The sequence below is a fragment of the Juglans regia genome, chromosome 12, assembly GCF_001411555.2.
Source record: "Juglans regia cultivar Chandler chromosome 12, Walnut 2.0, whole genome shotgun sequence".
In the NCBI taxonomy this organism is placed as follows: domain Eukaryota; kingdom Viridiplantae; phylum Streptophyta; class Magnoliopsida; order Fagales; family Juglandaceae; genus Juglans; species Juglans regia.
The window spans coordinates 3,024,667-3,037,846 of NC_049912.1; the positions used below are offsets into that span (position 1 = coordinate 3,024,667).

Sequence of the window (13,180 nt, forward strand, 5' to 3'; positions counted from 1 at the left end):
AAGTTGTTCCCTTTATATCGATAAAAGGACTAGCTCTCTCCTATCCGTACAAACAATGTCTGGTTCTAAGGATTGTTTCATATTATCTTTGATTGTGACCTTGTCGTTGTCGAGCATCAATATGTGCTTGGCAACTCGTCACCTTTTGGACACACCGGCAGCTCCACCCCCGGCATTGACACTGCCTACAATTCCATCTCTTCCCAAGGCTACACTGCCTCCTTTGCCCTCTCAGCCAACACTGCCTAAAACCACATTGCCACCGTTGCCATCCTCTCCTTTGCCGACACTTCCAACTCAACCTACTCTGCCAAAACCCACACTGCCACCACTTCCCAGCACCCAATTCCCCTCTCAGCCAAAACTGCCTAAAGCCACATTGCCTCCATTGCCAACTCTGCCAAGCACCCAAGTCCCCACCTTACCAAACCCAACTTTGCCATCAGTCCCGAAGGTGACTCTACCTCCTCTGCCAGCCAGTACATTGCCCACCATCCCAACAACAATCCCATCTATTCCTCCCATTCCAACAACGATCCCAGCAATTCCATCCATCTCCCCACCACCATCAAATTGAATTAGTAGTCAGCGAAACTCCATGGGGCCATTCATTTTCTCCAACTGATATGATTGTTGGATGGTTCTGTCTTGGCTCTACGTTTTACATTCTAGCGCTTGCATGTTTTGAGTGGTTTTATATGATTTATTTTACATGTATAATTGTAGAGTCATTCTTTACATAATTTCAGCGTCACTCGATCGGATTGTTGTCTTTATTGTAATATTTATCCTTATACTTAATGTTGAACCTCTATCTTATAGTGACTACTAAGACGCTTTACTTTCGTTAATTAAAAATTAAATGAACGAAAAATACATCAATAATAATAAGAAGAAGGAAGAAGAAGAAGAGAGAAAATTGAAACAAAATTGACTTGCTATTCCACTAATTGATTTGAAGGTTTTGCTGTTGTGTTGTCTTGCATTTTGAATGGCTTTGCATACTAACTAGTGTTTGGATAATTCTACTTCTGAGGCTTCAATCATTGCGAAACATGTCTTGATGACTGATGTTTAGACAATAAGGGTAAGAAAATCCTCCGCTAGTCACTGCAACATCATCCCCGCCTCCCTCATCGTCGCCAGCTGCTGCAAATTTGTAGCTCCTTTACCCAAGATTTGGAAAGAATTTGTTCAGTTTCATCCTTTTTTTTTTTTTTTAAGAAAAAAAAACTAAACATGAGTCTAAAAGATGAGATAAGATAATTTTAGATAGAAATTAAATAAAATATTATATTTTAATATTATTATTATTTTAAAATTTTATAAAATTGAATTATTTATTATATTTTATATGAAAATTTAAAAAAATTATAATAATAAGATAAAATGAAACCGTTTTTGTATCCAAATGGAACCTAAGTCAATTCAATTACATTCAAAAAACTCGGACAGAAATTTTTTTTTTTTCTAAATTGCTTAGCATTTCTTTAAAAAAAAATTGATAATTGATTTGCTTTTTTTAATAGCATAAATACCAATGCCTACTTTAAACTCAAACCTCAAGAAAACGTTTGAGCTGATCTATTACCACCTATTCTTCTTAATGTTACACCAGAATTTACAGCAAAATGGTTAGCATAGCCAGATTGCTCCAAGTCCGTGTCTCTACAAGCACCACCACTACTACTACCAAACTGGCTGCTAGACTTTCTAAACTGCCTAGATGTGTTAGGATACAAAATAGCAGAGTTGCCATTCCCATCCAAATCCTCTCCCCAGTCGTTCCTTCGTCGGGATGCTAGCCTCGAAACATTTTTGTTCATTTCTGAATCTGCATCTAAGTTACCATAGGAGGATGATGGAACTGATTCTGATGAAAGCCCGTAATGGTTGTAACAATTGGGTCCCATTTCACCAAATATATAATCAGACAAGTCTCCTGTACTTGCCGAGTCCTTGGTGCTTGCAGTGCTGCAAGAACTCGCATCTGAGCTGCTGAATAGGGAAGAACTCTCACTCAATGAATCCACTGCTCGAATTCTTTGCATTGAATGAAATCTCCAATCATCTGGATGGAACGATTCATTATTATATCTTCCAAGCTTCTGCTGTGCGGCCACAGAATTAGACTGTGTCTTGGATGTAGTAAGGCTGGAAGGAACAGCTTCCAAGTTCCTTTTCTTTGACCGTCCACCATGAGACACCCCATTGTTCCTTGTGAAAGCCGGGGCTCGTGGAGAGTGCCTAGTAACATAAGATAGTATCATTTAGAAAAAAACTGTGTTTATTCCAAAACGTAACTCTATGATTCCGAATATGTAGGCTCAGTTACACGGCAAAGGTACCTGGCATATAGGAGCATGTACGCCCCCTCCAGCAAGACCCTCTCCAATTCTACAGGTTCTACCTGCACATAAAATGCGTGCCGGCAAACAGCTCCAAAATCAGAGAACATAACTTAAGCCAAATATACTAGATAAGCAAGTAACGCTGGGTTTACTTATAAAAAGGATAAGCGAGTAACGCAAACTTCTATTTATCTGGCATTAGGACTACATATTTTCGTAACAATCCCACAAATACACCCCACCCAAGAGACTATTTCATAGGAAGTTCCATTATTCGTTGAATAAACATAAGCAACGAAGGTTTTACTTCAGAACATAGTAATAAATTTGTCTTTTCATCTAAGATGCAAGAAGATTTTGGCCCTTGTAGAACCCGGCTTTCCAAGCCAGAAAGTAAAAAAAGGGTTTCTTTAATAAGGCTTAAAATAAACAACAGCTTACTTATTGTTTTTGGCAAGTAAGATAACAAAAAGAAAGGAAGGAAACGGAGTGTGTGTGTGTGTGTGTATATAAAAAGAAAAAAAAAAAGAAAGAGCAGGAAACCAACTTGATAATATTTGTGTAGCTTAAAAGTACACAAACAACTTACTGTGCTATCATCTATCCTGAACCACTCCCCATTATTCTTCACATAACACACGTAGTGACCAGAAAATGCAGCATTCATGATATCCAAATGAACCACCACTGCATAGAGACTGTATAAAGAAGGTTTTTCATTCGTTCCATTTATATACGGGGCCATGTCGAGAACCTCAGGAAACCGAATGGATTTGCTTAGCTTCTCGAGGTTACCAGACTGCAAGGGATTGAAGAAAAAGCATTAGGATTTGTTTTTGAAGGATGAAGCACACAATGACAAATCAATAATAACAAACTTACCCGAAATCGCTTCAACACAATCGTCAAAATATTTGGCAACTCCAATATTGTCAACTTCTTTTTTGCCTTCTCATAACACTTGCACCTAGATAAAAACAAGTACAAAGAAGTGTGCAATGAAAATTAAAAAAATAATAATACCCAGAAAAAAGCTACGCAAATCTCAACCAAAAATAAAAAGATGGCTCGAATCACCAACACAACTCAAAGCTTCATTCTTTACAACTCCTAATAAAAAGTCAAAAGTTTAGAATACATGAGAATGCAGAAACAGTAAACAGTGAGTTTCACTAAGTGTAGTTATTGGTCTTGAATTCAAAAAGTGCTAAGATGTTCTTGCAGTGCAATTAAGAAAAATTAAATTTAAAAAAAAAAACACTCAAAAAGTTCTGGTAAAATGTCCATTATCAATATTCAACCAGCATCCGTATAACAGTGCCTCATCCAAGCTATATTACTGATTCACAATACAAATCCTACTCAAAAGTCAAACCAATCTTTAACACCTGTGCACAAGCTGAAAGTAGAAAGTGAGGTGGACAAGATGAATGAACACAACCTATAAAAGCTTAAAACTTACCTTAGTAACTCAAACAAAAATATTGGACACAAAAACAAAATTACGTGTCTAACTATCTCAAACAAAAAAATAAATAAAAAGTAAACTTCCTTGCACCAAAAACTTCAACCGTAATTGAGGAAGCAATAAAAAAATAATACAGAAAAAGGGGGGTTCAAAACCAAAATAGCAGACCACAACGATGATTTGGACGTGTAGATAAGATCTAACAAGGCAATACAGATTTTCCTTGTTACAAGAGAAATGACTGTACTTAGTATTGTGTTAAAGAATACTTGGAACTGAGTATTGTGTTAAAAGAATAATCAGTATAGAAGATATACTTAGCAGAAGGCAATACTGAAGTTGTCTTGTTTAAAAGAAAAATGAGTTTACTGAGCATATGTTACAAATGCGCAAATGAGTCCAACCTGTTGCAATAGTACTTGTTATCTCGGTCCAACATCTCAGTAGCTGTAAATTGTGCGAGAGCCTCTTCAAGAGTTCCAATGTCCCCATCTATCTCAACAGTAAGATCCATCATCTGCTCACACCGGACAGATTTGCCAAGGCACTTCATGCATTTTATCTGAAAACACCAATCATGGCAGTCCAAAACAGATAATTATTACCAACACAGAAAGTAAAGTTGGTGATGGAAGTCTTCTTTCATTTCTTGGCGGCGAAAAAACTTGTCCTTTAGCAAGAGAAAAAACAATTACTTAAGTATCATCAAAATAAAGAACAACCTTAGAACGAAGGTAACCCCCAAAAGTCAGGCCTACTAGAGTTGTTTCTTCTGCCATTGGACCCATACTCCCAGCTTCCTTGAGGCAAACAGATTGCATTGTATCGACAGCATACCTGCCATCTTACTAACTGATCATGTGATACACATGAGGGGCAGAAAAGGAAAGAAGATAAAAACTTGGATGAAAATTCACAAGTCCAACAGGTCAAGTCTTTCAGATAGCTCACCTCAAAAATTCATGGGCATCTTCTTCCCTCCCATGACCAAGATTACTTCCAGTTTTAGATAGTACCCCAATGGGAGACAAAGGAGAATAGCCTTCCTTTGCCTTCTGAATTAGACATTCAAACTCACAGATAAAACACCACCCCTTCTTTCGGCCTGGGACAAATGACAAACATTGTAAAATGAAGCCATCAAGCACACCATACAAATAATTGAGCAAGACATAATTCCACAGGAATCGTGAAAAGAAACTTGCATGATTTAGAATGATGCCCATGAAGAAGATACGTAGTAAGAGGCTGAGTAAATGCCAGGCACTGGAGCACAGCATTAGCATAACAGCTGCAGAAATTCAAATGAACAGTTCATTATACTAGCAAAAATAAATTGGACAAAAATACGCATTCAAACTAAAAAAGATTTTGTGGGAGAGAGAAGGCAAGGATGTTTCAGTGTTCATATCACATGATAAATAAAGTAGAAATCAGAGCATCAAATTCCAGCAATGAGATGTCGTATACCAATAACTACTGACAGAAGTGAGTGACTTTATGCCCAACCTCATAAAAAGACATAGCCTCTCAACCTTGTTTTACTCGAGTATCAGTAAATAACAGCACGGCAGCTTACAATTTAGCATTCGTCAATATTATATCATATTCATTATGTCAGAAGCTGAAATAAATCTTAATACCTGTTCCCACAATTGGTAAGGCCAAATGGACACAGTTCCACCTTATCATAACAGTAAAGTTTCACGAACAGTTCGTATGGAAAGACTATCTGTCAAAACAGAAGCAAGTTTTGGGAACAAGAATTAATACCAAGATCATTACAAAGAGAATAATGAAGTTATAAACTATAAATCTTGTCAAAGACCTTGCAATTGTACTTCCCAGCAATATCATTCCCAAGACCTGAGAGCTTGTGCTTTGACTCTTTTGAAGCCCTAAACTGCTGTACAACTTTCTGCACTGAAATTTTCAAGCCATTACGAACATCTTGTGGCAAGCTTGGGGGGCTACCAACTTTCACAGGAAAGACATGACAATCATCAAGTTTTCCCGACTTGGAATTGGAAAGCAGATGCCTTCCAAGGGCTGAAGATGGATGATCGCCAGATGCTTTAGAAGACAGAGAACTGACTTCTTTACACTTAAATAACTTGGCATCTTCTGTCCCATCATCACCTACAGAATCTGATCCCAAACAGCTCAAGGATGGTGGGCACCTAAGCTTTGAGGCATCTGCAACTGACTTTCCGGCTAAAGCAGATCCTCTGGGGAGCTTGATATTGCTCAGATTTTTTGGCTTCGTATCATTGGTTACAAGTGGCTTGGGCTTAGAGAATTGTGATTTAAAGTCAACTTTTTCATCAATACGACCAGATTTCATGTTAGTTGATTTACTTGCCCGAGATTTACCATCAACAAAATTTATCTTATTAATAGACTCTGTGGGAAGCAATGTAGTTAGCTCCATTTCATTAAAGCTAGACTTTGTAGTAAGCATATCAGGGGCAACATCATCAGAAAGGAGTTTCTCTGATCTGTCAATTGTGCCAGACCTAATTGACTGATTGGAAGAATTATCATCATATGATTCATTTCCAACACGAGATAGGGAGAAACCTGCAGATGATGAGGCACAAGAAGATGCAAAACCAATATGTAGTCCTTTGGTATCTGCACAAAGACAGATGACATTATCATCAGTGAAGATTTAGAAAAAAAAGTTCAGATTATCCTACTACCCCAAAATTATTACCATATAATTCAGACTGTTTTGCCGGCATTGCGTTCTCACCGAAGTCACTTCTATCTTGAAACTCCATGGTACCAATTTGACGACAACATTCATCTCTATGACCATGTCTCCAGTGCATGATCTGGCACTTGCCAGAACTAAAATTTAAAAAAGGAAAAAAAAAAAAAAAAACATAGTCAATAACGTTATACCTACCCACCCCCCACCCCCATAACACGGGAATGTACTTTTTTGTAGAAAAAACTAAAAAGTATAAATTTAAGTAAAATGTTCTTCGTATAGGAATTTAACAGAGATAATCGCCTCAGTTTCAACATCTAATCAATAAGTTTCAGAGTAAGCAATATAATGCTAACAAATCTCAGAAGAATAGAGATCCACAGAGCAGGTTAGATTGCATTGAATGATCCATGCTAACTGCCACAACATTTCTATGATTGAATCAAAGAAAATTTTTCAATATATATAATGGTCATATGTGTATTTGGGCATGTACGTGCCTGACAAGTCAAAAAGGGTACCATTAAATATAGACCACTTACCAGAAAACCAATCCCCCCCCCCCGAGAAAAAAAAAAAAAAAGGTGTAAATATATTTTTCCCCAGATAAACTATCGCCTTATTTTCACTTAAACCCATAAACTTTGATTTGGAACAACTTAAACCCCATTTTGAAGTTTTGGTGTCAGTTACCCTCCCCCCACCTTCCACACCCATTACTTTATTAAAGGGTAAATTTGGGAGGTTTTAAATTTGAGTTTGATTTTTTTAATTTTATGGGTGGCTTTAAAGAAGTGCAGAGAGTTGTTTAGAGCCTAGAATTAAAGAGTAACACGGCCCAATCCATGTATTATGAGGTTAACCCAAAAAAAATTCAAGAATAGTTAGATGAGTGGGAGCAACTACAAGGTAAAGATGCTGAATAGGAACTTATGAAAGAAAAATGTGTAGGAACAAAGGGGGGGAAACCAGGCTAAAATATGCCTCCTTCGTTTCAGAGCCCGCTCAAAATTCCTGCTTTTGGTCCCCTTTTCAGATGATTGGTGAATCACTATATCATCATTTTCCAAATTTTCTACTTGTTAATTTCACTTGATTCATATGTGTCTATATTTCTAAGTCCACGCAATAGAATTGGCTTATTTTTAAAGGCCTTTAATTAATTGTTAACCGGTGCTATCCTAATAATGGCCAACCTCTACAATTTAATATGAATATTCCTAGGCTATTAGAGTCTATTAGGTTGAAACAATGTTGAAGAACAAAATGTCCATCTGAAAGGTCAAACCAATGGAAATGTTTTTCCCAAGCAAGTAAGAGACGGAAATGAGTGATCGAAGGTCCTAAGTGTAATCCAATCACAGCCAGAGAAAGAAAGCACGTCCGCCTATCAACTTTACATAGTAAATCTTCCCTCACTCCAAATAAAGAAACTATTGGTCAAATAATACAGGAGGTCAGATTCTGACGTTAGTAACGAAATTTTCAAATCAAATCACACCCCCTAGGTAACAAATTGGAAGCATTGTGACTTCTGGACACTTGCTACAAACAAACATAAAAATTCAATGTATGGATTCTATAGCCCCAAGAAACCAATTCAATGAACCACTTCAAGGTTCAACAAAATACACAAGTAAAGAAGTAACGGTATAATGACTAGAATTTAGTTTAATATGACCGAAAAAAATAACTTGAACAGGAAATATTTTGAAAGTACGAACCAGTATCTAACTGTTTTGCACCGAGAGCACCGCATAGTGGTGTCGCTATAGCAGACCGCACACTGGTAGAGACGCAACACCGGCATGGAAGTGTACTCAACGGTGGCTTCGACCTCGGCCAGGGCAGCCTCCTCGGAGGCCATAGCAACCAGCCTCATGATCTCCTCCTTCTTCGCCGCCGCATTCTTCGACTTGTGACGAATAACGAGGCAAACAAAACAAATCAGTGCGAAGAGGACGGTCTGAAACCCTAAGATTCCGGGAACCAGCATTGGCTTTAACCAGCGCCGAGGATCAATCCAGAACAGAGAAACCCTAAGATCGAGAGTTTGCTATACATAGATTTAGTGGTGGTGCCGGCAGCGGTGGTGTGGCTCGGGTAAACGGAGTGGTGCGTGGAGGACAAAAACGGAATTTGAGGTTACGGAGGTGGTCGTGACGATAAGCAGCTGCTGGATGATATTGGTAGAGATTTCGGACAAAAACGGTCGGGAAGAGAGAGAGAGAGAGAGAGAGAGGGAATGGGGAATGAAATGCCGTTTTGTCGTGTCATTCACTCTCTCTTGTCTTTTTGGTTAGGTGGTCTGTACTGTGTGCACATGCAGAAGAGGCATGTCTTTGATCTTTTGTCTGTCTCCTCATTCATCTCTCGATTATTAATGCCCGTTTTTCCCTGCGACTTGGGTTCTGTGCACAATTGCCAATGTTTTCTTTTTCTTTTTCTGAGCGTCGAGTCATCAGACGCCATTTTAATTTGAATGAGTTCACACTTGACGAGTTTTCGGGTCGCATATCGAGATAGTAAAATTCTATATATCGTATTATTATTTTATTTTTATTTATTAAGTATGTTGTATTATATTTATTATTATTAATTATTTTTTTATTATCTAATAGTAATAAATATGTCACATACTACTTAATAGTTTAGATTGATTGAGATGATTTGTGAATAATAGAATAAAAATTAAATTATTTATTATATTTTGTGTGAAAATTTAAGAAAATTATTTTAAAATTTGAAAAAGTTGAATTATTTATTATATTTTGTGTAAAAATTTAAAAAAGTTATAATTATAAGATGAGATGAGTTGAGATGGATTACGAATACAAACGAGGCCGAGTGGTCAAAATAAAATAAGAGTATAGTATATAGTATTACTCATTAAAATAAGGGTTAGTTTAGATAATTGATGACATGAGATAGTTTTGAATGAATTGAATAAAATATTATTTATTATTATTATTTTAAAATTTTTAAAATTGAATTGTTTATTATATTTTATATAAAAATTTATAAAAATTATAATAATAAAATGAGATGAAGTGAAATAATTTTTGTATCTAAACGAGCCTCAATACCATGTAAAAATTCTAAACATGCAACTTATAAGTATGGTATAAGAACAACAATAAATCGACAATTTTTATGGGTGGGTATCGTCGATGAATACAACATTTTCCTTTTTTAATATAAAAAACTTGTTAATCGTATGAAGAGATATGTATGTATGTCAATATTAAATATAGATTTAATTGTAAAATCATAATCTAAGTTTATGCACTTGTAGGCTTTCGTATAATTAAATACTTTCGTCAATCTTTCGTTAGAAAATTTATACAAGTCATGTATCAGTCTTTCTTTGATTAACTAAAGCCTCGTTTACTTTTAGAAATGAGATAAGTTGAGATTAAAATTAAAAAGTTGAATAAAATATTGTTAGAATATATTTTTTAATATTATTTTTATTTTAAGATTTAAAAAAATTGAATTATTTATTTTATTTTGTGTGAGAATTTAAATAAATTGTAATGATGAGATAAAAGATTTTCAAAGTTAAAATTTTAGATTTTAATTTTGAAAGCAAATCAGATCTAACTCATGTCATTAATATTCACGTCAACTAATTAAAGGCTGACACGTGCAATAGAGTATGTTATCTGGAAACCTTTAACTTTCTATCGGAAGAGTACCAGAGATATCTAATTTTGAATTTTCTTAAGTTTGGATATCAATTTTAAAAAAATTTAAAAATTGAAACCTTCAAAATGTGAAAATTCATGTAGTGGTTTTTCAATTAGCCCATAAATATAATAAGATCCATGTGTTATGTTTTTCCGTCTTTAAATGGTAAAAAATCATAAGAAATCCTAATTCAAAAATAGATGCAACACTTATCGAGTATGGAAACTATTAGAGCCACTGATATCTGGTCCTGAGAGTTCCCGCCGATAAATATAAAATACATTTTTTAATTTTGTTTACTTTTTTTCAAGTATTTTTAAAATCATTTTAAATATTTTTTAAAAAAATACAAATTTATTAAAAAATACTTTCTTAACTATTAAATAAAAAATAAAAGTCAATTTGTTATAAACTCTCGGGACAATTTGTCGGTGGCTTACGCATTTTCCATTGAGTATTTATGTTGTTTGATGAGTTTATTTCAAAAATTATAAATATTGTAAAATCTATTTGTTTCATCTAATTACTCTCATTCATATTAAATCTTAAAATTTAAATACAAACTCTGAAAATGAGAAATATTTTCCTTTTATCCTGAATTCTATACTATCATCCCAATCACTCTAGATGACGTGTCGTGTCATCTTTATAATAGTTTTTAATCTAAATTATTGACGTAAAAGTAAATTTAAAATGTGCCCGATATGGTACAAGGATGATAAAATAGGAATAGAAAGTAGCTTTTTCCTCTTAAAAAAAAATTTAGAGTTGTTTGAATAGTAAAATGAGATAAAATAATTTTAAATAAAAATAAAAAAAATTAAATAAAATATTATTTTTTAATATTATTATTATTTTAAAATTTTAAAAAATTAAATTATTTATTATAACCGATTTTAAATCCGTTTGATGGTATTCAAAATAATGAATTGGTGCAGTCCTTAGAAATGAGATGGATAACGTGATGATGACAATGAATAAACTTGAGAATGAGGTAAATATGATTAGGATATTGAAGCTTCTGACAACTGATCAGTTGTCAGAGTACAACGAAATCATTATTGAATGTCTTGATTTCGGTGAGATTAGAGTCTTGCATGTTATCATGTTTTGTTGTGTTTTATGTTAGCTATTATTATTTATTTATTATTTTTTTTATATTTGATTTTTTTTAATTTTTTAATTTTATTTAATAATTAAGGAAGTATGTATTAGTAAATATATTTTTTTTTAATTTTTTCTTAATGATTAAAGATGTTAAAAAAATACTTAAAATAAAATAATAAAAAAATAAAAATATTTAAAATATCTTTTGATAATAGATGGGTAGTAATAGGGTAGTAAGCCTATTACTACCCTTTGTAGTAACTCATAAGTTTATAACATGTAACGGTTGAGTCCATGAAATACATATAACTTAGAGATCTTATTTATAAGAGAAGTGTTATATACATAAAAATATTATATAAAAATAAATTTATAAATTGACATGATTTTATATAATCTGTTAAATCTATTTTATAAAAAAAATATATTAACAAATTGATGTAACTTGATAATTTGACGTACCGCATCAAGTCATATCAGTTTATAAATTTATTTTATATATTAATACGTGGGAATCATATATAAAATATAGATATATATTATCATATTATGTATATTATATTTTTAATTTATGCATACATATAATATATGATTATTATGATTAAATATCAACTAATTATCTAATAATTATTATTTTACAATTTCTCTAATTTTTTAATTATTATATTTTATTCAAAAATTAAAAATTACAACAACTGAAGCCGACAACTAATTTTTGAGTCAAGCTCGACCTTGAGCTGATAGTTAAGTTCACGCTCAAATAAAGATTATATAAAAAAAATCCAAAATTATGTATTTACTATAACAAAAAAGTAGGCAACACTACAGAACATCAAGCGTCGCTTTGGCCGAGTGGTTAAGGCGTGTGCCTGCTAAGTACATGGGGTTTCCCCGCGAGAGTTCGAATCTCTCAGGCGACGAAATTAAAGACTAACAGGTCTTTTGTCTTTTTCTTGTCACACTTTCAATGTTGGAGCTCGCTATTGTGTCGACTAGTCAGTCAACTCACCATTTCCAAAGTTAATATATTAACTAATTAAAGTAATGATACATATATTTACATTTTTATTTATTTTATTATTATTTTTTTAATTTTTAATTTTATAATTTTTAACATATCAATAACTGACCACTGCCGAGCACTCCACACAACACCGATTGAAGCCTTGTTCTAAATATTCGAATTGCTGGAACTTGATTCACAGACATACAAAACACGACTTTAACAATCATTATTATTATCGTCGTCATCAATTAGTCAGTCAACATAACAAGTCGCAATTAAGATAAGCATTAATCCATAAAATCATTTATAAAATTAATATTATTTATATATATATATAATTGTATAAAGATAGTAAAAATGAGTATAGGTTTATTATTACTCACATGTATATACATCTTCCTCTTTTATTCTCTATTAGACACGTTTAACATAAACCACCATGCATGTGAGGGTCACAAACTGCGTCGATGACTAAAATATGCAACAAAATGGGATTTCAGATTCATCACTCCCTCAATCTCCACAACAAACTTGCGCGTTAATCTAAAAATTTCTATCTTTGCAGTCTAGCATCATTAATCTAATCAAAACGCGTTCCTGTCTCACACACATATTGACATCCCAAAAAACACGTGACAGTTCAATACGGTGAGTTCATCAAACGGTGCCTACAGTTGAACAAACTGTCATGAATTGAAAACACAGAAAGAAACAGGTACAAATTAGTCGGCCACTAGGCCTGGACTAACCTAGTCATCAAGTTGATTGGTTCGTGGCAAGCCCAAAGCCATCTTTGGCGACTTCAAATGTCAAAAGCCTATAAAAAGCTCTAGAAAGAAGAA

The 13,180-nt window shown here is 33.8% G+C and overlaps 1 protein-coding gene and 1 non-coding gene across 2 annotated transcripts; one reads left to right on the forward strand and one right to left on the reverse strand.

Annotated features, from left to right (window-relative positions):
* Window positions 1–1,545: 1,545 nt before the first annotated feature.
* On the reverse strand, window positions 1,546–8,890 carry LOC108998276 (ubiquitin carboxyl-terminal hydrolase 17-like). The gene is made up of 12 exons (XM_018974789.2): window positions 8,260–8,890; window positions 6,536–6,672; window positions 5,648–6,453; window positions 5,463–5,551; window positions 5,025–5,110; window positions 4,771–4,924; window positions 4,542–4,656; window positions 4,224–4,381; window positions 3,234–3,318; window positions 2,941–3,150; window positions 2,349–2,410; window positions 1,546–2,247 (listed from the first exon to the last, which is right to left on the reverse strand). The coding sequence occupies exons 1-12, from the start codon at window positions 8,529–8,531 to the stop codon at window positions 1,563–1,565; spliced, it is 2,859 nt and encodes a 952-aa protein (XP_018830334.1). The 5' UTR covers window positions 8,532–8,890; the 3' UTR covers window positions 1,546–1,562.
* A 3,280-nt stretch (window positions 8,891–12,170) lies between these two features.
* TRNAS-GCU lies at window positions 12,171–12,252 on the forward strand. The gene has a single exon. It is a non-coding gene; the product is annotated as a tRNA-Ser (tRNA).
* Window positions 12,253–13,180: the final 928 nt, after the last annotated feature.